Genomic DNA, 26,567 nt, shown 5'->3' with positions numbered 1-26,567 from the left:
TGCTGTGCTGCTTCATTTGCATATTTCTTCCATAATGTCATACTCATGGTTCCTTCAACCACCCCCCCCGAGCTCCACATACACAGCAGCTATCCATTCTCCAGTTGCTAGCCCAGCCATACCACACCTGCAGACATTGCCCTCTCTGCACGTCTCGGTACTCATCCAGTATACTGTCTCGACCCAAGCTTCTGCAGGATCTTCATCCATTTAGTCCACGCACGTATGAGCTTTGCCATGATAGTACTCTGATAAAGGTGCAAACATCGATGTGCCTCACAATTTTTGGTTCATCCTGCCAGGGACGGACCTGTTGTTGTGTCAAGATTAGACTTAGCTGGTCAACACTGTTTCTCCCACTGGTAGCATCCTGCCAGGGGTTTGGGAAGCAGCTGTTTGCTTACACACCTGACCATTCTCATTTCCCGGTCCTGTGGGACCGACGTCCCAGGTTTGACATGCTGTGCATGAAGCACGCCCACACACCCCACTCGACGTGCGCCGTATTTTATTGTTCTCACGTATTATGTTATATTGGGATATGTATGCGAGGCAGGAAAGGAGGTGTTAGTTGCAGCAGTTGATGTAGGGGTATAGAGTGTAAGGTGGGGGGGGTAACCAGGTGGTGAGCATGTGCTGATACAAGTGTGCATGAGGTGTACCTTCAAGTGTTTTATACATGTGTCCTTTGAGACAGCTGCGGTAATAGATGTGGGTAGGGAGTTCCAGATTCTGCCAATATAGTTGATGAAGAGGGTGTCACCTAATTATACCTTTAACCTTTAAAAGAAAGAAAAGGGGTTGATAGGTAAGTGGTGTTAAAGGGGCACAAAGAGGGAAAGACAGTAGGGGAAAGCTGAAGGGAATGTCCACAGCTGCCCATTTCTTCTACAGTGACAGCTGTGCATATACACTGACTTTGGAGGTAGATTTGGACACTCACACCCCTGGATGGGGGTGAGGACAACAATAATATGTTGTGATGCCAGTTAGAACGGCTTACATGCCTACAGTGGGGAGCTGCAACCATGTGTTCTTTGGTGTTATTTAGTGGGTTTTGCAACAGCAAAATTGGTTATAATGTGCTTTGCCATCTACAATAGACTGTGCTGCAGTAGGACTCATACCAGGAATGCCTGCTTGTTAGGTGATTGCTCTGCCCAATTCACACTATTGCTTACATCCATGAGGCGGTCAGATTAGAACCTCTCCAGCCAACCCCAGCACACATCGACCCATAATTTCATAACCATTGTTCCCCCCCACCTGCTCCCCCTTCACAGCAATCATCCATTGTCTGGGTGCAGGTCGGGTCTAGTCACACCACTACAAACTGCCCACTCTCCACTTCTTGGGACCCATCACATAAGTTGTCTCGAACCATGGATCATCAGGCATTCCCAACCTTGTTGTCCGAGAACATATGTGCCCTGGCATGATGAATCGGTATAATGTCTGGAATCCGAAGATTCTGAAATTCTTGGGTTGTCCCACAAGGGACGTACCTGTCTTTGCTTGTAGATTAGACTTAGCGGGTCCACAGTGTTTCTCTCACTGGTAGTATCCTGCCTGTAGTCTGGGAAGCAGTGGCTTGTTTACTTTGTGTGTTTGTTTGTATGTTTCACCTGTTTAGCTGTGGGAGGGGGATACTGGTACGTGTAACACGTATGTTGATCAGGACCCCTCACCCCCATTGGTGGTGCCTGTGGTCATATATGTCATTCTTATCTGCTGTCTCATATCATAGATATATATCTGTGTATATATACACACACACACACACACACACACATATATATATATATATATATATATATATATATATATATATATATATATATATATATATATATATATATATACACACACACACACACACACACACACACACACACACACACACACACACACACACACACACACACACACACACATATATATATATATATATGTATATATATATATATATATATATATATATATATATATATATATATATATATATGTGTGTGTATATATGTATCTTGCTGTATTTATATCTAACGACATATAGGTGTATGAATGTCTGCATATGTATATATCTCTATGTGGATATTTATATATATGTATGTCTGTATATGTATATATATGTAATACAGGGAGGGAGGGGTATATATCTATTTAGTTATAGATATATATACACACAACACATACATCTACATATTTAGCTACATGTCCTGTAATGTTGAATGGTATTGCTGGATGCTATGTTTGTGGAAACGACAGGGTTATGTATATCTGTGGTGGCTTAGTGGTAAATCACATTGCCTATGGTGTGCAGACTCCTGGGTTTGGGCCTTGCAGGGACTGTTTAATTTGTTGCTGGCCAGAATGAGGCCCATTGGATATGGAGTGGTTAAAGCACTTTTACGCTGTTGTCAGCGGGTGTGCGCGATGGTAAGCACTGCTAACTTCCGGTGACATCGCTTACACATGGTTAGCCTCTCTATTGCTTACTCTGCATAAGCACTGCTTCCCGTCGTGCAAACAGACTTGCACCTGCTTAGTCGTGCTTATTTATCCTTACTACTGATCTTTTTTCGACAGTAATAGTCTACTGGTTCTTGGGGGGGGGTGAATTTGTCAAGTGTATGGGGTTATCATTCATTACACTGCTTCCTACTCCAGTTCACACATATATAATTATTAGGTTATACAACTAAATATATTGATCATGACATGGAAATGGAATGTACTGCAGTGGGACTCAAACCGGGATTGACTGCTCCTGAGGCGAATGCTCTGCCCACTACAATATTGCTGTGCTGCTTCCTTTGCACATATCCTGCTTTTTATCCTCCTTTTGCTATTTCAGCTACATTAACCGTAGCTAAGCAATGGGCACACCCGCGCACCTACGGTTAGCTTTGATCGGTGTTTTAAAAGCTATAGATGCGTTTCATCTTTTACTTTATATGTCCTGTTGCTGTTGTACACATGGGGGTCTGTTGGTGCGGATATGGGGACACCTGTGAGCGATCTCGCTCATTTTTTAACAGCTTCTGCTGTTCGATATTGCAGGGGCGTGTTTAGTCTGAGGGCTCTGCTCTCAGACACACCCCCTGTGCTCGTACATGCTCCGTGTAAGACTAGGAGGTCGGCCAGCGCGCCTTCATTACTATGCCTGGCGCGCTGCCATCCTGCTCCTAAACGTGCAATTCCATGCAGGACTAAACTAGTCCTGCACAGAAGTTTAGTAAATCCAGGGATTGTTTTAAACATTTTCGTAATTATTTCAAATTTTTTTATCAATGTGTCGCAGTTTCGGACATTTTGTTTAATTAGAAATTTGTTTTGAGTGTTTTGAATGCTTTATTTTATATTTGTTGCGAAAAAATCATTTAAACGAGTTTTAGTACCTGGAAATTCATTTCTGACCTGTTTGCGAGTTGTTTGACCTTTGGATGATCCATTCATGTATATTCCTCCATTTCTAATTGCGTGCCTCATGGTTTTCACTCTGGATCCCATTCTGACACCATGTCAATCATCTTGCATATCTAAATAAGATGATGAGGCTTGGGTGTTCATTTAAGTAGTTTATTACACACAAACACATCAGCATGGATAACAGGAACATTAAACTTAAACAAGCTACCTAACTGACTGACTGCTACACTCATACATGCTTTCACTCTGGCTGCTCACTGAAAATGGCACACTTGCTTGCATGTTCTCAATACTTATATGCACATGCCCACTGTCTGCAATGCTTATTAAAGGTGCATCACACACTCTGATCTACAGTGCTGGTCTCCATTATTGTGATCAGCCCCTCAACTCTTGTGAAGAGTCAAAAAAAGGACTTTGGCTTTTACTGTAGAAAGCTAACTGATACTTTTTTACCAGCTGGCTTCCTCCAGCAGCCAGATCTATGCCCCCTTCAGCTCCACAAGTGAAGAGCAAACAAGAATAAATAAAAAAATATATATTGCACTGTGTCTTTCTATAGCAGCTTTCTGGTATGGTACAAAAAATGCAAGAACATGCCCCCTAACACTTTGCACCCAGAACAGCTAATCCCTTTTCCCCCACCCCTACTATGCTACTGTGACACACCATCCTGACAAGCTCATGGCAGGTATCCACCTCATACAGGGGGACATCATAATGGCCTATCAGGTGCACATCAAAGTCCTTCTAGAGGAAGAACAAGAAAATGTTGTCCTCCCTTTGACAGCAGGCAGGAGTCAGGGATTTACAGCCCAAGTTAATATTTTTGACATCACTGAGCAACTATGCTTATGTATGTTATTGCATTTTATATGCATGTATTCACTGCTGTAATTTGGCTTGAAAAGTCATGTCTCTGTTATATAATATGACAGTGTCTGAATTCCTTGAAATTTGTATTTTGTCTTTAAATATTCTCAAGATTAGACATGGCTGAATGTCACAGTGTGAATTAAATACATTCCTATTAGCAGATACTATTTAAAGGTAACATCTGTGAGATGTGTTGGCTCCTTGGAAGGGAGTTATCCAGAAGTGTGAGATGAAAGTGGTGAAGAGTGCATTATCTATTTAGGCACCACAGGAAATTTAATTTCTATAACATTTTGTCTTCCATTATTATTTCTGAATTATTGCAATTTGCTTACATTGTGGTACAGAAGCATCTCTACATTTTACATTAGAAGACATATGTGTGTCAAACTTTGTTGTCCTTAATACAGACAGTTCTGTATAGGTATGTATATTCATCCACCTTTGAAATCCCAAGATCGTCTTTCTCCTGATTCACCTTTGAGGTCTTGGTGGATAGACATCTCTTGTGGTAGAACCTCTCCTCCAGCCTGTTAATCTTGTTGTTCCATTAAGAGTATGACAGTACATACAGTGTTGCACTTAAGACCACTGGACAAGTATCCTGCCGTGACAAGACCCCAGTCCTGAAGGTAGCTTCCATAAAAAAGCAACCAACATGTGTAAGTGGTATACAGTTTTAAAACATAATTACCTGCACTTGGTCTACATTCATTCACCCCTAGTTTTTAATGGCAGTTTATCCTCTGTTTTGCTTGCCAGTTAGAGACATACTATTAGCTGAGGGAATCCATGGTAAGATTCAGTTGATCTTTTTCTTTCTCTTTCTGCTGTTTCTATCACCCTACTACCACCTTCAGTAAGCACGCTAAGGGCATAAGGCAGGTGGGACAGGGAGAAAAGCAGATAGTACATCACAACAGGTGAGGATGTCATACAGGTAGAACCATCAAGTTAACCAGGTAAGTACAGGATGCTCTTTTTATACTGGGGACAGGTTCAAAAAGCTAACTGAAATTTCAGGTATACATTGTAATTTTCTTCTGTACTTTGTACTGTTCGTTATCATAACAGAAGGAAGAAACATATATTGTGGTTTGGGTGGACCTGGACTATGTACCACTTTATGTACTAACACATGCAGTATAAGATAATGTGTTCAAGTACACTTGGCTATTTTAAATGCATTTTATTTTATTCGTTCTTTTTCCAGAAAAGGTTCGTGAAGAAATAGACCATGTAATTGGCCATAATCGATGCCCTGCTATGAATGACAGAAAAAATATGCCATATACAGATGCAGTTATACATGAGATCCAGCGCTTCATTGACCTGGTTCCCATGTCTGTCCCTCACTGTGTACTGCAAAACACCAAATTCAGAGGGTACACTATTCCAAAGGTAAATATTTCTTTCTCTTTAAAATTATATGCTGTTTATCAATGTAGGCCATGCATGACTTATTTATTCTATATTCACTTTCTCTCCATGTCATCAGACCATCATGCCTCCTTCAGCATGTCTTAAGCCCACTTGTTTTCCTGTACTGGGTACCCCAGAATAAAATGAAAACCATCCACAGTGGCCATCTTCCAGGTAGTCATGGAGGTCATCTATGCCCTTCCCAAATCCAGGCAATGATGGTATTTCTATCAGGACTGTTTTCCATACTGTGGTGACTGATATAAGTAGCCATACCACTGTGAAGACCAGCTGATCTTGGCATGGTTGTTTAAGGCTGTGAGCTTTAGTTCTTGTGGTATTGGGTTTGATTCCTTCAGCTCTTATTTGCCTACTGGTGTGACCTCGAGCAAGTCACTTAACCAGATGTTGCTCCTAAAAAGGGATTGTGTGTCAAGTGGGCCTACCAGGTTAATGAAGGTGTGTTATTTTTTTACATCTTCCCTTTGTTTGTGCATGCTTCTACCCACAAGCCACGAGGAGTATACTCACTGATGGGACTGGCATACCATGTCTCAGTCTCTGCCCATTTTGATGCATACTCACCTCTTCTTGCATGATGACAAATGGCCAGCTAAAACTTCAGTTCCCTTTCCCCAGCATGGGTGAGTTGGCATTGGCTTCCCAATCCAGTCTTCTCCCACTCATCTCTTTCAACTAACTGAACTCGGTCATCTGAGTCATAGACAGGGAGTTGTGCATTTATTTATTTTATCTTTGTTTACTGGGATAGTCCGACTAGGTTTAAAATGAACCCCTTTTCAGGTATAGGGAGAAAAGTTTCATATATTGTGGATGGCGCAATGGTGCAGCAGTGGCGTTGCCTCACAGCAAGAGGTTCCTCTGTTTGATTCTTGGCCGGGGTGCCTTTTGTGCGGAGTCTGCATGTCCTCCCTGCATTCATTTGGGTTCTCTCCAGGTGCTCTGGTTTCCTCCCACATTACAAAGACGTGTCTGGAGCATTTCTCCTCCGGCCTCCACTGAAAATTGGCTTAGTTCCAAGTTGAACCTTCCCGGTAAACAAATGTTAAATAAATATATTGTTCCATCATTAAAGCAATCATGAATTTTAAACAGTTTACAAGCAGCAAAGAGTTTACTTTATGGCAATACATTAGCCTCAGAACAGGTCTTTGGTTTACTAAAATCATTGTTTTTCAAGTACTTCTAAGAGAAGAGAAAAAAAAATTCTAAGCTTGTTTCCTGCCTTTCATGTAACTAGTCTAGTCCAGATACAGATTTGCTATAACCAGGACTGCTTGTAAGCTTATGAGCCCCCAAAGCCTTTCTGTGTTGGAGGGAAGTCTTCTAGCTTATCAATGGGAGTGGTAAGCACTAGGTAGCCTATCTCCCACAACAGTGGTTTCTGGCCCAGAAATTGTAGTTTATTGGCCGTTTGGGCAGTTTTTCCATCTCTTTCAACCTTCTGGTTTAAAAGCCTGTGCTTGCGCTTGTTTCCCACCTTTCCTGTAACTAGTCTAGTCCAGATACAGATTTGCTGTATCCAGGTCTGCTTGTAAGCTTCTGAGCCCCCCAAGCCTTTCTGTGTTGGAGGGAAGCCTTCTAGTTTATCAGTGGGAGTGGTATGTACCTAGGTAGCCTATCTACCACAAGAATGGTTTCTGGTCCAGATATTGTCATTTATTGGCCGTTTGGGCAGTTTTTCCATCTCTTTCAACTTTCTGGTTTAAAAGCCCACGTTTGCAGTTGTTTCCCACCTTTCCTGTAACTAGTCTAGTCCAGATACAGATTTGCTGTATCCATGACTGTTTGTAAGCTTCTGAGCTCCCCAAGCCTTTCTGTGTTGGAGGGAAGCATTCTAGCTTATCAGTGGGAGTGGGTGGCACTAGGTAGCCTATCTACCACAAGATCCAGGTACAGATTCTTAGTTTTTGCACTTGAAATTGCTTATTCCTGTTCAGAACTTGTTACCACTAAATAAGCTACAAATTACTACAGCACTCAACCTTCCTCTTTACCTAGAGGAAAACAGTTTTTGTACTTACTTTCTTCACTTGCTTAGAGAAAAACAGCTCTTATACTCACTTTTCTCACTTGTCTAGAGGAAAGTAGTTTTTTTATTCAGGCATGTCCAAGGGTCAGCTCCAGTGTTCTCTCCTGTCTATCTGATGAATCTGGGCAACTTGAGGCAATGTAGCAATTGACTTATGTACACAGACAACCCTCTCTTCCTACCACTCAACACCACAACCTGTGAGAGATGCACCTATCTAGCCAAATAGAGGTAAAGCTCTCTCCAACCAAGACTGAACTTGACAGTCAAGAGGAGAAGGTAAACACCTGCACCACACCACACTCATCACATATCCCACTAAACCTACACCACCAAAATCCACATACAGAAACAAAAAAACATTTGTAGAGGCTCTCATTAATAATCTGCTCAAGCAACAGAGACCTCCAAAGCAGAAATGCAAGCAACCTCAACCCCCAACACAACTCAAATGACACATAGCCCACAGACTCAGTGTGCCAGTAAACCACAGCCCATAAGGCAAAGCAACATACCCAACACACTAGTCATAGGTGACTCTATAGTCAGGCACACTGATGTCCCACTCACCAGGCTAAACACGGAGAAAGTTACTGTCAGCTGCCTGTCAGGTGCCAGGATTCACCACATAACCCACGCACTCAGGTCACTTCACAAGTACAGATATGACTCTGTCATTGTCCATGTTGGTGTGAACGACATGAGAGGTACCTCCCTGAACTACATGAAAAGAGACATGGAAGATCTCTCTGATCTTGTAGCCCAGGCAATGTATGACCCTTGCCCTGAGTAGCATCCTGCCATTGCCCAGAACGATACTGCAGTACAAGGACAAAATGATTGACTTCAACAATTGGCTAAGCTTCTGGTGTCATTCTAAGGGGATCCAGTATCTGTCTGCCTGGGATGACATGGTCGACAGACCACGATGCTGTGCCAGAGATGGCCTGAACCTGTCACCCCTGGGATTCCGGATACTGGCTAAGGCTCTTGCCGCCCCTATAGTGCCTTTTTTAGGCAAGGTTCAAATGACAAATTCACCACCATAACAGGAACAGGCAAGCAAAAACTGAGGGTAATGCTACTCAATGCTAGAAGTCTAAATCTCAAAATGCATTCACTCGAGGCACTCCTTAAAATGGAGAACATCGATATATGTGCAGTGACTGAGACCTGATTCAAGGCTCTAGAGAGCACCCCAGCATTACCAGGCTATAACTCATACCACACATTTTGGCCATCTAACCTGGACCATAACACCAAGGGCGGAGGTATGTCCATATTCATTAAGGATATCCACACCTCTAGGCTAGTTGCGCAGCATAATGCATCCAAGGTTATCCAAGTGCAACTAACTCTGGGCAAAACTGCAATCCAAATTGTAGCTTGCTACAGATCCCCCACCATGCCCCAGGATTCCCACTCCTCATTTCTTGATACACTGGAAAATATTAGGGTACAACCCAACACCCTAATAATGGGCGATTTCAACTACCCCACCATTAACTGGGAAAACTACTCATGTACCAATTCTTTTGCTCAACATTTTCTGGAATTCATAAATTCCAATGCCTTGGATCAACTTATCCACACCCCCACCAGGGGCAACAATATCCTAGACCTAGTCATTGCCAACATGAGTGACCGGTGTTCCACACCTGAAGTCAACTCCTTGTTGGTCAGATCCGACCATAAGCTAATCACCCTAGATATCCGCATCTTGCCCCCACCCACCATTAAGGAAACCACGGTAAAAAATTTCTCCAAAGCCAACTTCATGCTTCTTAAGACAGAAGTGGCAGACTTCATGACACCCATGCAGATGGACAATACAGTTACGACTGCTGAATCCTACACAAATGCACTCTATAAACACTCACACGAGTGCATGGATCGTGCTATCCCAAACAGAACCAAACCGCTATCCTCCAAAAAAAGGAAGCCAATCTGGTGGTCCCCTGCCATAAAGAAAATCTACAACAGAAGGAAGAAACTGTTGCAAAAGAGAGTAAAATCCCATGAGTGGAGGAGCTCCCTGGTCAGCCTCAGTAAGAAGCTGAGATCCCTTATAAGATCCTCCAAATCTAGCTATGAAAACAAAATCACCACTGATTCTAAGGGCAACCACAAAGCATTCTATAGCTATGCCAAGAATCTCAATGGCAACACCCAGATCTACTCTGAGTTACAGCACAACGGCATGAAAATTACAGAACCAACTGATATTGCTAACATCCTGGCAGATAGGTTCAGTGATAACTTTGCCCCCCTCTCACCCCCTAAAGGGCCCATTATCTATGCAAGAAGAATGCAGAGTCCCTGTAATCACATCTATGCAGGTAAAAGTTGCACTCTCTAAAATCAAAAACACAGCATCCACGAGACCGGACAACATCCCAGGCTCGGTTTTACACGAACTTCAGAACGAACTGGCTCCCTACCTAAGCATCATGTTCAATCATAGTCTCAAGTTAGGCTTTGTGTCCACTGAATGGTGCACAGCAACAGTTATCCCACTCCATAAAGGGGGAGCCACCACTGGTCCTGGGAACTATCGCCTTATTAGCCTGACGAGCCTGGTCTACAAGTCCATGGAACAAATCATCATGGAACTCATAAACAAAGACATTGGTAACCTCCAAACTCTGGACCCCACTCAGTTCGGGTTTGTGAAAGGCAGATCATGCCTTCTGAACCTGATTGACTTCTTTGAGGCAGTCACTAAAGCCGTAGATGATGGTAAGGTGGTTCACACAGCCTATCTTGACCCGCCAAGGTTTTCAACACCATTCCCCATTCTGGAATTATAGCTAAACTCACTAAAGTAGGTATAAATCCCTATGTCACAAGATGAGTTGCCAAATGGCTCACTGACAGAACTCACACTTTAAAAGTTGCAGACTCCAAATCTGACTTCAAACCAGCGACAAGTGAAGTACCACAGGGTTCTGTCCTGGGACCTCTCCTGTTTGGTATCTACTTCTCTGAATTACAGGCTAACACAGAATTCCTCTGGCTAACGAAGTCCCCAAATGATGTGGACATCCTACAGAAGGGCCTCACTGAGACAGATGCCTGGTGTCAGAGGCATGGCCTCAAGCTCAATGCCAAAAAGTGCATTGTCATCCCCTTTGGTAAAAACTCTGTACCCATGAACTACCACATAAATGGCCAAATGTGTGATAAGAGACCTTGGAACCCAGGTGGACAGCAGTCTCTCCTTTGATAATCACATCACCACAGTAGTCAGGAAATCCTTCTATGTGGCACACCTCATCAGAAAACAGTTCTCATCCAGGAAAAAAGAGGTAATTGTTCCCCTCTACTCGGCACTCACTAGACCCATTATAGAGTACAACACCTCTTTTGGAATGTACCTCATAAGACATCTGCAACAGCTGGAAAGGCCACAGAAGTACCTTACAAAGAGGATTACTGGCCTCAAACAGATGCCCTACACTGACTGTCTCAAAAACCGCCAGCTTTACTCTGTAGCATATCGCCTACTCTGAGATCTCTGCCTAACATATAAAGCTATGTTAAACCCAGAACTGTTGGACATGCTATACCTAAAGAAATCCCAATCCCTCCAAGCTACATGCTCTAGGGACCTAAACCTTGTCACGACAATAAACAGGACATGCTGGAGGGATAGATTCCTGTCCCAGAGACTTTCTATACTCTGGAACAAGCTACCACTCTATGTCAAGCAAAGTTCCTCATTAGCACTCTTCAAGAAAAATCTTGATGAGTGGGTGGGAAATAGGAAATACACCACAGGGATCACTTCTGTGGCTCTGCTCGAAAGGAGCACAGGAACTTAACTTTCATGGGTGGCGTAAGCCAGCGAACATTGTTGGCTAGGCTTACTTAGGCCCTTGGACCGATAGTCTACTACCTACCTACCTATGAACAAGGGCGCCCGCTTGCAGGATTTTCCCTCATACCTTTTCTGTTCCTCATAAAATCTGTGGTTTCTGCATTTGTGTCCTTGTTGCCTGACAGCTAAGTGTTATTATTTGGTTTTATTCTTGGCTGTCTGGAGTGTTTCTCCCTGGGCCTCTGCTAAAAAAATTAGCTTTTTTTTTTTCAAAGTCAGACTTTCCTGGTTAATAAATGTAAATGGACACATTTCAATATTGGACTTCTTTTCTTCAGAAAGTGTATGGTAACAAAAGCAAGCTTTTATTCTAGCAATTTTCTAAGTGTACAAGATGGATATTTGAAATGTATCCCTGTGTTTGGGACTGTATTCCCCCCATTATTGGCTTCATCCAGGTTTTGTGCTAGGGTTGAGAGTTATGGTAAGAATTGAATTCACTGAATATGTTTGGGGGCTGTATTCACCCAGTACTGACTTTGTTCAGGTATTTATTGGCTTCATCCAGGTATTTATTGGCTTCATCCAGGTTTTTTGCTAATGTTGAGAGCTATGGTAAGAACTGATTTCACTGAAAATGTTTGGGGGCTATATTCTCTCATTACTGGCTTTGTCCGGGTGTTATTTGCTAAGAGGTTGAGAGCTATGGTGAGAATTGAATTCACTGAATGTTTGGTGGTTGTAGTCACCCATTATTGGCTTTGTTCAGGTCTTTTGTGCTAAGAGGTTGACAGCTCTGCTATGGTGAGAACTGAATTCACTAAATGGTAAAGTTTCAGTCTTCCTCTTTCACAAAACAGCTGATTTGGCGTAGTGGCATGTTGCTTTGACTTTTGCACGGGGTCCCCTGGGTTCAAGACGTGGCAGTGAAATGTATGGTGGTAATGCAGCATTTTATTCTAGCAACTTTCAAACATTATACAAGCAATGTTTAAAATGTGTCCCTGTTGTTTGGCCTCCCCCCCCCAATAAATTTCGGCTTTTTCCAGATTTCTTTTGCTGCAAAGTTCAGAGATACAGCTGAGTGTCGAGTAGATTTTACAAGGAGCTGAGAGCTGCAGGGGAGCAAAAGTTTAGTGCTGATTATGTTTAGTCTGCTTACATTAATAGCACAACAGATAGTGTACTTGCTTTAGATGCTGAAGGCTGTGGGTTCTACTCCAGTAGGTAAATGCATTGCTGATGCTGTATTGTGTTGTAAAGGGGGTGGATGCTGCAGACCTTTTGGCAAAGATACCTAGTAACTATGAACCTGTTACAGTTTGCTATCCATTCTCTATTGCGGTATTACTAGCTTTTCATTTTACTGCATGCAACAAAGGCAATTTATTCTTCAACGGGTGGGCACTTTATTTGTAGATTAAACAATGACATATAAAGTGTTTGCTAGCAGCAACCTCTATTGGTTACAAATTTCTTCAATGTGGATTTTACTACAGAGATTGTGTATATTTTTTACTGATACTGGTGGACTTGAGTAAACTTTATGATGGAAATGTTCTGAATTGGGCAATTTTATCATTGGTGGATGCTTTTTGTTTCTTTGTTTACTGGAAAAATTTTCAAAGCAATAAATTTAAAATGCCCTTTAACAACTGTACTGTATTGTACAAGGAATATAATGTAATACAGTCAGGAAGTTGTATCAAAGAGCATGTGTATGTTATGTTCGAGGGGCCTATGATTCTGAAGACAGCCCAGAGTTAATATTTGCAATTGGCAAAATGTATTTTCTCTGAAAGTGGGTTTCGGTGCTGTTTCAATGCATGTGAGTTTCAAGGGCAGAGAAGTATTAATGTTAGTCTATTTTCATTGAGACTGCATTGCTTTAACAGATATGTATTAGGGTTTGTGCTGTAAAATGCAAAATAAAACTTTCAAATGAAATCCTAAATCATCGCAGAAGTAAAGCAGTATGCACATTAGTGTTTATGGTAAATGGGGCAAAATAACCAAGGAATGGGACATTGGAATGGCTGCAGGGGAGGCTCCATTTGACCATGATTTTGTGAGGGGTAGCAAACTCAGACAGCCCCGTTGAACTATACCTCTCAGTTGTCCATATCTTTGCAGAATTAATAGATATTTGCTGCTTATTTTTGGTTTGTTTCTCAAAATTTGTGTTTTCTAGCAAATCATTTAGGAATGAAGCCATTAAATGACAGACATTGAGTTTCAGATGTCATAACCTTCAGAAAAATGCATGCTAATGCAAGACTGTCTAAGTTTATACAAGAGCAATTTTTAGTAGTGTTTCTATGTTCCCCAATATATTTGGCCTTGTTCAGATTTCCTGCATTAAGAGGTTGAGAGGTACGTGCAAATCACTTTGTAGATTAGGAATATCCAAACATCTCAATTGTCCCCAATTCTGGCTCAAAATGTTGCTCTCCCCTAATAATGCCTCCTCCAAAATGGCAATTTTGGAAGAAAATGTGGAGGGTTTACAATTATAACTGTAATGATCAGTTGTAGATTACCTTTATTTCAGAAATGCATGTGGATGCTCTTATTTTGTTAGCTGCTTCAAGTTAACTGTTAATATTAAAAAGGTGTCCTTTTTTTGACAGGTATTTTTGCATCACATTTTGGTCTGTTTTTCATAAAATTGTGGTTTCTGGCAAATTAGTAGCAAGTCATTAAAGATTGAGGTTGGAAAATAATGGCAGACATTTGAGTTTCAGATTTTATACCCTTCAGAAAATTTGTACTAATGCAAGATCTACCTGTTCTATTAAGTTAATAAGAGCAATATTTAAAATTGGCCTTATTTTTGGGCCTGTGTCCCACTTCTAGTTCTATGTATGGCTTTGTCCAGATTTCTTGCTCTGAAGTTGAGAGGTAGGAGTGTCAGAGCCTTCAAATTATGACATACTTATTGCACCCCAGCCCCCATTGTAGTGGCTCGGGATGTGTCCAAGGTAGGCAAGAAGCAGTTATGCAGTAAGTGTGCAGAGTATTCCCCCATCCAAGGTAGATCACAAATATGACTGTGGCTTTTCATCTGTCCTTGATTTTACAAAATGTTCTGGTTTTCTATCAGATTTTTATACTGTTGATTTATGCTTTTTATTATTCAGGAACTGCATGCTATCACAGTGTCCTGTTGCTCTGTTTAAGTAGCCATGGTTTAATGAACATCAGGTAAGCTTGTCGGAGATTGTAAGATGCAAGTAAGCTTTAGTAAGCTTGTCGGACATTGTAAGATGCAAGTAAGCTTTAGTAAGCATATTGTTAAAGAATTGCTAGCATTGAAAGCCTTTTCGTTGTTGCCATGCAGAGAATATTTACATAGCTAGATAATGTATAAGCCTTGGGTATTGAAATGCATACGACAGTATTTGTAATAAAAGGACAGGATTACAGTATTTTCAGAAGCTCATTACATTTTATTGGAGACCAGTGTCTTATAGCAGTGTTTGTGTGTTAGTACACTTGTAGTTGGGTGGCTTTAATGGTATATGGTAAATAAGCATTGCTACCTTACTTAAAAGCCAAGCCCTGCAACAACTAGCTCCACAATGAAGTCAAAACACAATAGCTCTGGTGGGTAAATGTACTCTGTAGTAAAAAAGGCAAATGTTTGAAATGACTACAGCTTATGTGCAAACACAATAGGTAGTGATGAAACAATGCTCTGCTAAAAATGCTTTAATGCTCCACATTGCTGAGCTGCAATCACTAGCTACCAGGATTTCACCCACTTCAGATCAAGCACGGTGCCGTTCAGTGCAACCTTCCCAGAACTATTTCAAGTCTGACCAGAATTATTTGGTGTGTGTATAAGAGGGAGGTAGCATACCCCTCAGCTGTCCAGATTTTTGCCCCATATTCCTCTTAAAAAGGATTGAAGTTGCTAAATAATGAGATATTTCAGTTTTAGATGTCATGTCATTTAGACAAATGCATACTAACACATATCCTGTTACTCTTGCAATTTTCTGAGAGCCATATTTATAATTTGTCCCTATTTATTTTAGGCTTTGTCAAGATTTCTTGCACTAAGCCTTGAGGGGTGTGGTATCTTTGTAAGAGAGAGAGAAAGTGAAATGCCCAAGTTAGAGTTAGCAGGTGGAATTTTCAAGTGCATTTTCAAGGAACTGTGAGTTTTAAGGGAAGCGAGGTTCACTGCTGCTCATGCCAAGTCTATTTACAATGTGCAACCATTTTGTTTAGCAAATGGTATCTCTATTGTGGTATAAAGTTTTAAAGCTATGTTAGTAGCACCACAAGTAGAATACTTGCATCTTAATGTAAAGGCTTGAGGTTCTATTCCTACAGCATATACATTTGTGTGCTGATGTCCTCCTTTGGATGAGATGCCTAATAACTATGAACCTGTTTTTCAGCTTGTCATCCATTTTCTATTGCAATATACCAGCTTACCATTTTTAATTTAACATAGGCAATTTATTCTTTGACGGCAGCAGGCACTGAATTTGTAGATGAAACACTGAAATATATAAGTGTTGCTGTATAATACAAGGGATATAATTCAATTATATATTATAATTAATACAATCAGGTAAATCAAATAACTTTTGCATGGCCCTAACGGTGTGCAAGGAGCCTATTGCTTGAAAACAGTTCAAAGGTAAATAACCTGCCACTGGCCAGATGCATTTTCTTTGAATGTGGGTTTCAATGCCGTTTCATTGAATGTGAGTTTCAAAAGTAGAGAAGCTTTAATGCCAAGTCTGTTTTCATTGCAAGACTATTGCTTTGTTTAGGTTTAGTAAATGTCTCAGTGTTTGGGCTATAATGTTTGAAATAAAAGTTGTAAATTTAAATCCAACTGCCTGTAATCATTGTAGAACTAAAGCATAACACAGTATGCACACAGATTTGAACAGTGTCTACAGTAAATGGGGAGAAATAGCCAAGTAATGGGACACTGGAATGGATGTGTGGGTGGGGCTTGGGTGGGTGGACTTGGGCGGGGCTGTGTTGGCAGGGGGCGGGGTGAGCTATGTGGGTGGGGCTCTGGGTTTGCACCCCCCTGCAAAAAATCCTGCGGGCTCCCTTGCCTGTGAACATAGTGAGTTTATAACTTCACGCTGCCTATGCTTAACTACACAGTGAGTTTATAACTCAGGACTGATCATTGCAGTCTTTGCATAGAAACAGCTACTCCATGTGAGTAAGAATAGTGTTTTCTGAATCTGAACTCTGCTTTTTACTGGATGATTTCAGACTTGTGATGCATTGAACTAGAGTTTCTCTGCCTTGTGCTCACAAACATGGCTTTTAGATTTTCTCATTGACTTGCTTGTATCATTCTTTGGGTCATTAAGTCATAAGTTACATTTCACAACCCTTCCCTGTAATACATCCTGTAAGAAGGTGGTTAGATAATTGCCATAAAAATGTTAACTCACTGTGTTAGATTATGTTTATATATAAATGTTTGTGAACTACATTGACTGTTTGACAGATTCCTTGATTTGAAGAACAATAAAAATGCATGAAAAGATGCTTTCCTAGTTATAGAATGGATACTCTTCAGTCATAAGACTATTTTCATCAGTTTGTAAGAGACTACTAGGCTAATGAATTAAGAGCCCTTAAAGCCCAGCCATTATTACCCACATTTTACCCAATTTTTGATCCCTAAGGGCTACAGGATGGCTTTGGTTTATGCTTATGCCTTTGTGTATTTTACAGACTGCCCCTGTCTATAAGGGACATAGGCACCACCCCACGATTGAATTTATGATTCCCATCCATTGATCTAAACTGCATTTGAAGAGCATCAGGGAAGGGCTCTGCTTTACATAAACAGGAAGCCAGTTCCAGAGAAGGGCTAATCTGAGACACATATTTGTCTCTTCAGCATGTTTTGTTTGTGTTAAAGACCAGGTTTAGATCCGTAGATTGGGTGACCCTCGTACAATTTGTCTTGTGAATGTGCAACAGGTCCATCAGGGCAGGATTTGTGAGTGCCTTGTAGGTTAGGCATAGATCACACCTTTATAGTTAGCAGGAGACAGATTAAAGAGATAGGGCTTTTAGTTTGTCTGCAGAGTACATGTTGTTTACACCCTGTATTTTTGAAAGGAACCTCTGAGGCTGCTCCAGCTGTTGCAAGTACCTGGTCAAGTACATGGCAAAAGGTGCATTGTACACAATTAATGGTCTGATAAGGGCCAAGTACAGTGAGACTATAACTTCCTTGTATCTGGATACCATGCCTTTACTTATAAACTGTGCCACATAGAAGGACTTTTTCATCACTTTGGCCACATGGAGGTCAACATTCTACTATATGTGTGCCTAGATGTCTCACCTCTGTGTCCACTCTTAGAGATGTGCTATTAATGTTGTAATTTGCAGGGGTATTCAACTTCCCAAAGGGTATGATAATGCATGGCTCTGGCACCAATCATTTGTCTGAATCTGAAGGATATGTACATCAATGGGGGATTCAATGATTGCTCCTGACTTGCAGTCATCTGCAAACTTAGTCAGCCAAAGACCTTCTACATTAGCCTTAACATCAGAGAAGTATATTCCAAACAAGAGGTCCTAGCACCAACCCCTGTGGCACACCTCTAGTAACTGGCCTCTTGCTGGATCTGGATTCACCCACTCTAACATTTCCTGTTTTTGAGCCATTTGGCTCTCCATCTGGTGACATACGGATGTATGCCCAGTTTTGAGAGTTTATCAATAATACCCAAGTCTGAATTGTGACAAATGCCTTAGCCAGGTCAGGGTAGGCAGTATGGATTGTTTTACCTTCATCCATGGCCCTAGTGATTTTCTCAAAGATGTCCACCAGAGTAAGCAAGCATGACTTGCCCTTGACAAAGCCAAACTGGGCTGGGTCCAGTGTTTGGAAGTTTCCTATGTCATTATTTATTAGGTCCATGATTATTGTTTCCATGGCCATGCATATATGACTAGTCAAACTTATGGGTATGTAATTTCCTGGGTATGGTGATGGTCTCCTTTTATGCAGAGGGATGACTGTTGCTGTCCTCCACTATACAGGGACAAAGCCAGTCTTGAGGCTGTGTTGAAACAGAGCTCCTAGTGGGCCTGATAGGTCTTGTTTCAGCTATTTAAGAGGCATTCTGGGATATTGTTGGGACCCATCAAAGCTGTGTTTTTAGCTTTAGATAGTGCAGTGGTGACCTCTTCTTTGTTGATAACTGGTAGAGGAATGATGGGGTTTATTTCCTGGGGGGGCAGGGTAGCCAGAAATGATGGGGAGATGAAATCTGAGCTGAATTTATTCGCCAGTAGATTTGCTATTTCTGTTGGGTGAGTATAGGTGACACCATCTACAACTAATTCCACACATTGTTGGATGTTGCCCTTAAGAATGCAGACATAACTTAAAAATGCCTCATGTTTATCCTTGGCTTGGGAGGCTATTTTTACCTCAAAATTTGCTTTTGAAGACTCCACTAGTCCCCAGATTTTCTTGTTTAGGCTAATGAGGGAGTTTTTGCTATATTGTGCTCATTTTCTCTTACTTCTAGACAGAATTTTCTTTCTTTTCTTGCATAACCTATTTATACCAGGAGTCCACCTGGGTAGCTTGTTTTTGTGATTTGTCCAAGGCTGATTTCAGTCTGATACTGTTGTTTCTATGCATTTGTTTATATAGTCACACAAGATTTTTGTTTACTCCTCTGCATAGGCTTCTTTGTTTTCTCAGTTTGGGGGAAGGTTGGAAACTAGCTATGCCATCAGTTAACAAGGGGTGGTTTGCCTTGGAAAAATTCTTAAAGGTTTGGGGGTTAGGTGCTGGTTCTTGTTTTATATTTATTTCAAGGTAGATCACTTTGTGATCTGATCTAACCTGTGAGAATGTCACACTTGGGGGAGATACAGTGCTCTCCCATATTTGTGAGTACCAGGTCTAAGATATTTGTACCCCTTTTGGGATTGCAGACTAGCTGCTCCATGTCATTTGCATTGAAAAAGTCTAGCAATCTTTGAGCTTGCATATTAATGGTTATGTATGCTTCCCAGATAAAGGAAGGGTAGTTAAAATCAGTAATGAGTATGGTATTGGGATGAATGGTAAGTGATTCTAGTAAATTCAGGTATGATATATGGGTTTCCTGGTTCACTGTGGGGATTGTTTAGCTAGCAAGAATATGGCAATGGATTTTTCTTATGGTTAGTTCGACATGGAGTAGCTCAAGCATGTCATGTTATTTGAACAGTCTTGAGGTGTGCTTATCCTTCATGCAAACAGATACATCTCCAAGTTCTGCCCTTTCTTGTGCAAGGGGTGATTGGAATGTGAGAAAGGCATTATAGCCATGAAAGGCTGGCGTCTTATCCATGGCTTTCAACCATGTTTCAGGAAAACCACACAGATGTCAGCATTTTCCAGGATGAAGAGTGCTTTTGGGAAGTGTAGTTTCTTGTCGAGACTCCTAGCATTAAGCAATAATACTTTTAGCTCATCCTGAGTATATTTTGCTGTGTTGGAAGGTTTGTCTGTTTGGCAATGCCTAAAAAAAGACACTATAGGGGTAGATAATGTTTTGGTCAATATTCAAAAGTCTAGTGATGACAGGTGAAGACCCTCCCTGACAAAACAGTTAGGACTGTCAATTATGTTCTTCTAGGCTGACAAATATTGGACCACTTTGGAATGACACCGGTACCTAAGCCAATCATTAAAGTCAGATATTTTCTGTTGGTATTGTGGCATCATCCTTGGTGATGACAGAATGCTGCTCAATGCTAAGCTCATGCCTGCCTGTGACACATATTCTGAGACCTCAACCATGTCTCTCTTCATATAGCCCAGGGAGATATGTCTTAGGTCATTTATGCCCACACAGCCTATGACTGAGTCATACTCATACTTGGTGACTTGAGTGCTTGCGTGACCTGTCAAATCCTGGCCCCTGACAGGCAACTAACTGTAACCTTCTTCTTATCCAGACTGGTGAGAGGGACATCAGTGTGTTTCACAATGGACTCTCCTATGACCAAAATATTGGGTTGTGTGGTGTTATGCCTTATGGGCTTGGTAGTTGATACACAATGAGTTGTGGTTTTATGTGCCATGGTGGGAGTTGTCTTGTTTGTGTGCATGTGGAGTTTCTGAGGACCATGTCTGAGAGGCCTTTGAGGTGTGTGTGTGTGTGTGTGTGTGTGTGTGTGTGTGTGTGTGTGTGTGTGTGTGTGTGTGTGTGTGTGTGTGTGTGTGTGTGTGTGTGTGTGTGTGTGTGTGTGTGTGTGTGTGTGTGTCACTGACAACATGTTTGGTATGTAAGAGTCTTGCCTCCAGTGACATTTTGTAACTACATCTCTCACATACTGTATTCATCAGAATTAAGTGGATGTCAGTGTACATAATGCTATTGCTACATTGTCTCATGATGGTCATGTCCACCAAGTAGATGCTGAGATAGCAGGAACGTGCTTATCCATGGTTGCAGGCCCTTAATATGTGCTTTACAAGGAAAAATAATGGGTGGTGTTTGTAACCAGATGAGCAACATGTGCTTACATAGTGTAATCTTCAGCTAACCTAGCTGGTGATGCTGCCCAGCACACAAACCAGTTATTCTTTGAACAGTGATAGTTTTGAGTGCTGTAATAATGTAATATAAAGCTAACTAAATGTGGCAATGCTGCTCAGTGCATAGACTAGTTGCTCCTTGAGTAGTGCAGAATTGTGGACAATTTCAGAGTTAGTTTTTATAGGAAACATACAAAGTCTACTGATTGCATATTTACAGGGCACCACTAACCACCACCGCATGAAGCAAATGAGAACCTTATATAGAAGCAGAAAAAAAGTTTTAACTAGGTATGTCCACAAGCCAATCAGGTAAGCACACAATAAGCTTTCCACCAGCCATTCCCATTTCATTTAGATGAAATCATCCCTCTCCTGCCACAAGAGTGCAGACTTTAACCCTCATAATGTAAAGTGACTGGTTTGGAGCCCAAGTGTTAGGGAACCACAAAAGTAGATGCCTAATAGCATTGAAAATAGTAGATACAATCTATGTAGAGTACTACAAATGCAGAACAGCAGCCCTTACAGCAGTGGAAAATTGCAGCTTAAAACTCTATGCAAGTGCAGGAAAAATAATAACTAGCACAGAAATGTCTGAAAATCCAATAAGAACAAGCAATATAAGTGCAGAATAAAATGTAATTTTGTTTTTCTTGCTAAGGATGGCTTCAAATGCAACATTGCTCATCAATTTTACATAAATTCTTTAATGTGTTACTTTTTTCCACCAAGTCTTCATTACATTTATGTATTTCTATATGTACCTGTGTTATGTATACACTAGCAGACCTTCTGTGTATATCTGCCTAGCTATCTTTAAAAATCTTTGTTTTTCACTCAGGTTATATATTTTCAGATATTTCTATTCCTGTAACTCCATTTATGTCTTATATTCCTCTATGGCAATGGATGTAGCCAAGCATGCATTTTAAATTTGCCACAGTACATATTTTTTCTAAAAATGTCATATTTATTTTATGCAGTGAGAAGTGCTAGAATTTTAAAATGGTGTATATGTCATGCTTATGATTAAATATTTGGTTAGATGGCTTTTTGGATGGTTGATAGGGGTTATATGTGGTGGTGGCGGAGGAAGCTACATTCTGGAAACCTGACATTACTCTCCAAAAATCCTAGCTATGCCCCTGTTATGCTAGTATCTACATACATTTATAAATGTTTCTGTTTATGTCATCTTTTATATTCACATCCACTTTTGTTGCTATAACTACATATGTATCGGCATCTTCTACAGCAAATCTCTAGTAAACACACACCATCTAGTATTATCTCTGTATCTGCCTCTTTAACTGTAGCTTTGACTACTAGTGAGGTTGTATACATGTCATGATGTTAAACTGAATAAGTACATTTTTTATTTACAGGTAGGAGACGACAAAAACCCCTTTCAGTCACAACCATTTTTCAATTAAGATAAGGTAATGATAACACTGTAGTAAAGTAATAGTGTTAGGCATATCTTAGATTACACTGCATGCATTAAAGTTATAGAGTAGAAAACTTGATAATGTTTGCCTATTTGTGAATATTTTCCAGCAACCTCACCACAGACCTATCAATCTAGAATATTAATAAAACTTTTTCAAAGTATACAACAGCATCTGAAGAACTGCTCATAGCTTCTCCCGTGACTTTAGTCTCTCTTTAAAATAAATAAATATTGTTTATCTCCCTAGCTGAGGCTCAGACAGAGTTCCATAAATGTAGTCCTCTAATAGAAAATGCTTTTATGTAAAGATATAAATATCTTTAACAATCTTTGTTTTTCATTCAAGTGCACATGGATAATATCTTTAAAAATCTTTTGTTTTTCACTCAAGTGCACATGGATACACATCAAGCAGTACATTTATTTTGTTTCAGAAATGTTTACATTACATTTCATATAGTAAATTGTGGAGAAACTATTGCCTGCCTGTGGTGAAAATTTTCACAATGTGGGGGATATCCAGAAACACACAATACACCACAAAATTCTGTTTCAAGCAGAGTTGTTCAGTGCATTTCAAAGATTGCTGTAGTGCTACAATGCTATTAAAGTTAAGGGCAGTAGTGTTACAGGCTCTGCATGTAAGATATTGCCACGTGCAAATGTGTTGGTCTGGGGTCACAGCCAATGTAAATTAACCATGTGTCCTGCCCCACAGCTTTAATCCAGTACAGTGCTGTACAGTGACTCAAAGAAGAGCTTTACTGCACTACTTCAGAGCAGAGTAGAATGACCGAACTGTCCAGCAGTATTTGAAAAGGTTAGTTCCATAGCAGTAGCACCAGTGCAGTTGCTCTATCTGTTCTAGGCATACAATTCAGAGACATACAAACTATTTCACTAATGAATGCCAGCTCCATATGACACTTGCATGTCTCTGAATCACTATCTAGATTCATTGTGATACTAATGCTATCACTAGTTAGTTATGTCATGCTATTCATGCTATCACTAGTTAACTAAATCATGCTATTAGTGCTATCACTAGTTCACTCCATTATGCCATTAGTGGTGTCATTAGTTAGCTCTGTTGTGCTAGTAATGCTATAACTAGTTAGCTCCAATATGCTATTAGTGTTGTTACTAGTCAGCTCTGTCAAGCTATTAGTGCTACCACTGGTTAGTTCTATCATGCTATTAGTGCTATCACTAGTTAGCTCCATCATGCTGTTAGTGCTATTATTAGTTAGCTCCATCATGGTATTAATGCTATCACTCATTAGCTCCAGCACGCTATTAGTGTTATCACTACTTAGCTCCATCATGCTATTCATGCTATCACTAGTTAACTCCATTGTGCTATTAGTGCTATCACTAGTTAGCTCCATTGCACTACTAGTTAGTTTCATCATGCTGTTAGTGCTATCACTAGTTAGCTCCATCACGGTATTAATGCTATCACTCATTAGCTCCATCACACTATTAGTGTTATCACTACTTAGCTCCATCATGCTATTAGTGCTATCACTAGTTAGCTCCATTGCACTGGTAGTTAAATCCATCATGATGTTAATGCTATCACTAGTTAGCTCCATCCTGGTATTAATGCTATATCTCATTAGCTCCAGCATGCTATTAGTGTTATCGCTGCATCGTGCTGTTACTGCTATGGAACTACCCTTTCCAAATACTCCTCAGGGTAGATAAGTTTCATGCTAAAGTACAACTGTAATGGCTATTGATCTATATTAGTGATTTGTCCAAATGTTAAAGTAAAAGCACAACTAGGGTACTCAGTGAACTGTTACTGTTGGTTTGAAATGTACCTTGAATAAATGGTTAAATCTTCTAGCTGAGGGCATGAAGTAGATTACAAAACAGATACAACTGCAATATTTACAAAACAAGTCAAAATATGTATAATGATGGTAATGTTTCTAAAGAAGCTGACTCTGCAGGAAAAATGCAAAGGGGTATGGAGACTGGGTGCTATAGTGCCTGTGGGTGATCACTTAGTAAATTCTCATTGTTTAGAATTAGGTGAAAAGCCAAAAAAGAACGAAAAACAAAAACCATAAAGATCAAGGATTTTTATCAAATCATGCACTAAAATAAATGTCATGTAGTCTTGGTAACTTTTTTAAAGTATCAATACACAAAAAGGAAGGGTGATTTGTAATTTTTTTTTACTTAAAAAACTAAACCATAATTTTAGACAGCAAGGGGTCAGTGTATGTTATGTTTTGGTGTAAGAAATTGTCTAATAATCTGTTCAGTCTTGATGTTACACAATAAAGATAAAAGTCTGAGGCTTGTAGATTTCCATTTGTTTTGTTGGCTGTGAGGTTTCCAAAGGAAATCTTTACAGATTTTTGACCAAAAAGATTATAGATTCTTATTGTACTTTATTAAAAGAATTTACATATTGCATTCAAAGAAGAATTAATGAAGAAAAAGCCTGGAAAGTATTTATTTTTAAGATCGATATTTTTGACAAGAAATCAAAATAGTTCTAACTATGGGTGGAATTCACAGTCACACTTTACAGCAATGCACCTTGTGCTGCTCAGGTAAGGGTGAGCTATGCTGCATGGACGTAATACGATTCGAATCTATGCTTATGCTACAAGTGCCACTGGATTTGATTCTTTTCGCCTATCTGCACGGTTAAGGATCAACTGCTTGTGTGAGTGCTCTCCAAACCTACCTTCAGAGTACTACCTCAGAGGGGTCCCTATCAGTTGATCGAGTTTTCAGAAATTCAAAATTCATATGGTCGAGACCATATGACTGAGTTTTTGAAAACCCAAAGCTTTTGAATGGAGATTGTGGTACAGTGCAGATCAGGAAATTTACCCTTTTCCCTACTGTAGTGTGATCTTGGAGTTGGTATATAAAATTTGCAGGTGGGGTGCAAGGGGGCTTGCCCTCTGCGAAAACATAAAAAAGGTAGATTTTTGTGTGTTTTTTTTTTTTTTTTGATGTTTGAGTTTCCGGAAAATCAATCATATGGTCTCAACAGTATGAATTTCAATTTTCTGAAAACTCGATCATCTAACATAGACACTTCAGCAGTGGTGGCTCGTGCTATTGGACTGCAGGACTGCAGCCCCCCCCCCAGCTGTAAAAAAAAAAGAAAACTAAATAAAAAATAATTAGCAAGTCCCGGAACTCCTCGCAAATCTGGACTGCTGTTTAACCAGCCTGGATTAGGAAAGAAGGCATCAGTCTACAGATGCACCAGAAGTTTATGCAGTTACAACTGCATAGACTGGAAGGGGATTGGACTGCAACGTCTGCAGACTGTGCATGCCCGGAACTGCAGGTTGGATTCAGAGCATGCGTGCTCAGGGTTCCCCGGCTGGGACTTTGAAGTTTGCATTCGTGGGAAACAGAGCTTTGAAGTTTCTGGGACGTTTTGCACCAGGATGGAGCTGGGACTAGAAATGGAGCTCTAGGACTTTGAGCCTGAATTCCCTACCCACCAGCACTTGTGAAAAGTGTTCAGATTTTTGCCTCATATTTTTGTTCTGCTCTGTTCGTCATAAAATCTGTGGTTTTCTGGATTTTGAATTCACTAAATAATGACAGACATTTGAATTTCAGACTTCGTATTCTTCAGAAAGTACATTGTAACACAAAACCTTTTATTCTAGCAATTTTCTAAGTTTATAAGATCAATATTTGAAATTTGTCCCTATTTTGGGGGTTGTATTCTCCCATTATTGGGTTTGTCCAGGTTTTTTGTGCTAAGAGGTTGAGAGCTATGGTGAGAAATGAATTCACAGAATATGTTTGAGGGCTATATTGCCCCATTATTAGCTTTGTCCAGGTGTTTTGTCCTAAGAGGTTGAGAGCTATGGTGAGAACCGAATTCACTAAATGATAACCATTTAACTTTCAGTCTTCCTTCCCATGTATTTCTGATTAGACTGTGGGATACTGTACACAGATGTGG

General features: G+C 40.4%; 1 protein-coding gene across 1 annotated transcript in view; it reads left to right on the top strand.

Annotated features, from left to right (window-relative positions):
* Window positions 1-26,567, top strand: part of LOC122794700 (putative inactive cytochrome P450 2G1) — a 248,361-nt gene that overhangs the window by 35,780 nt on the left and 186,014 nt on the right. Inside the window, exon 3 of the mRNA XM_044063373.1 lies at window positions 5,519-5,706. Within this exon, the coding sequence (XP_043919308.1) occupies window positions 5,519-5,706 (188 nt within the window). The remainder of the gene's footprint in view (window positions 1-5,518; window positions 5,707-26,567) is intronic.

Source organism: Protopterus annectens, chromosome 1.part0 (assembly GCF_019279795.1).
Source record: "Protopterus annectens isolate FY-2018-M chromosome 1.part0, PAN1.0, whole genome shotgun sequence".
Classification (NCBI taxonomy): domain Eukaryota; kingdom Metazoa; phylum Chordata; order Ceratodontiformes; family Protopteridae; genus Protopterus; species Protopterus annectens.
This window is presented reverse-complemented; position numbering and strand designations above follow the sequence as displayed.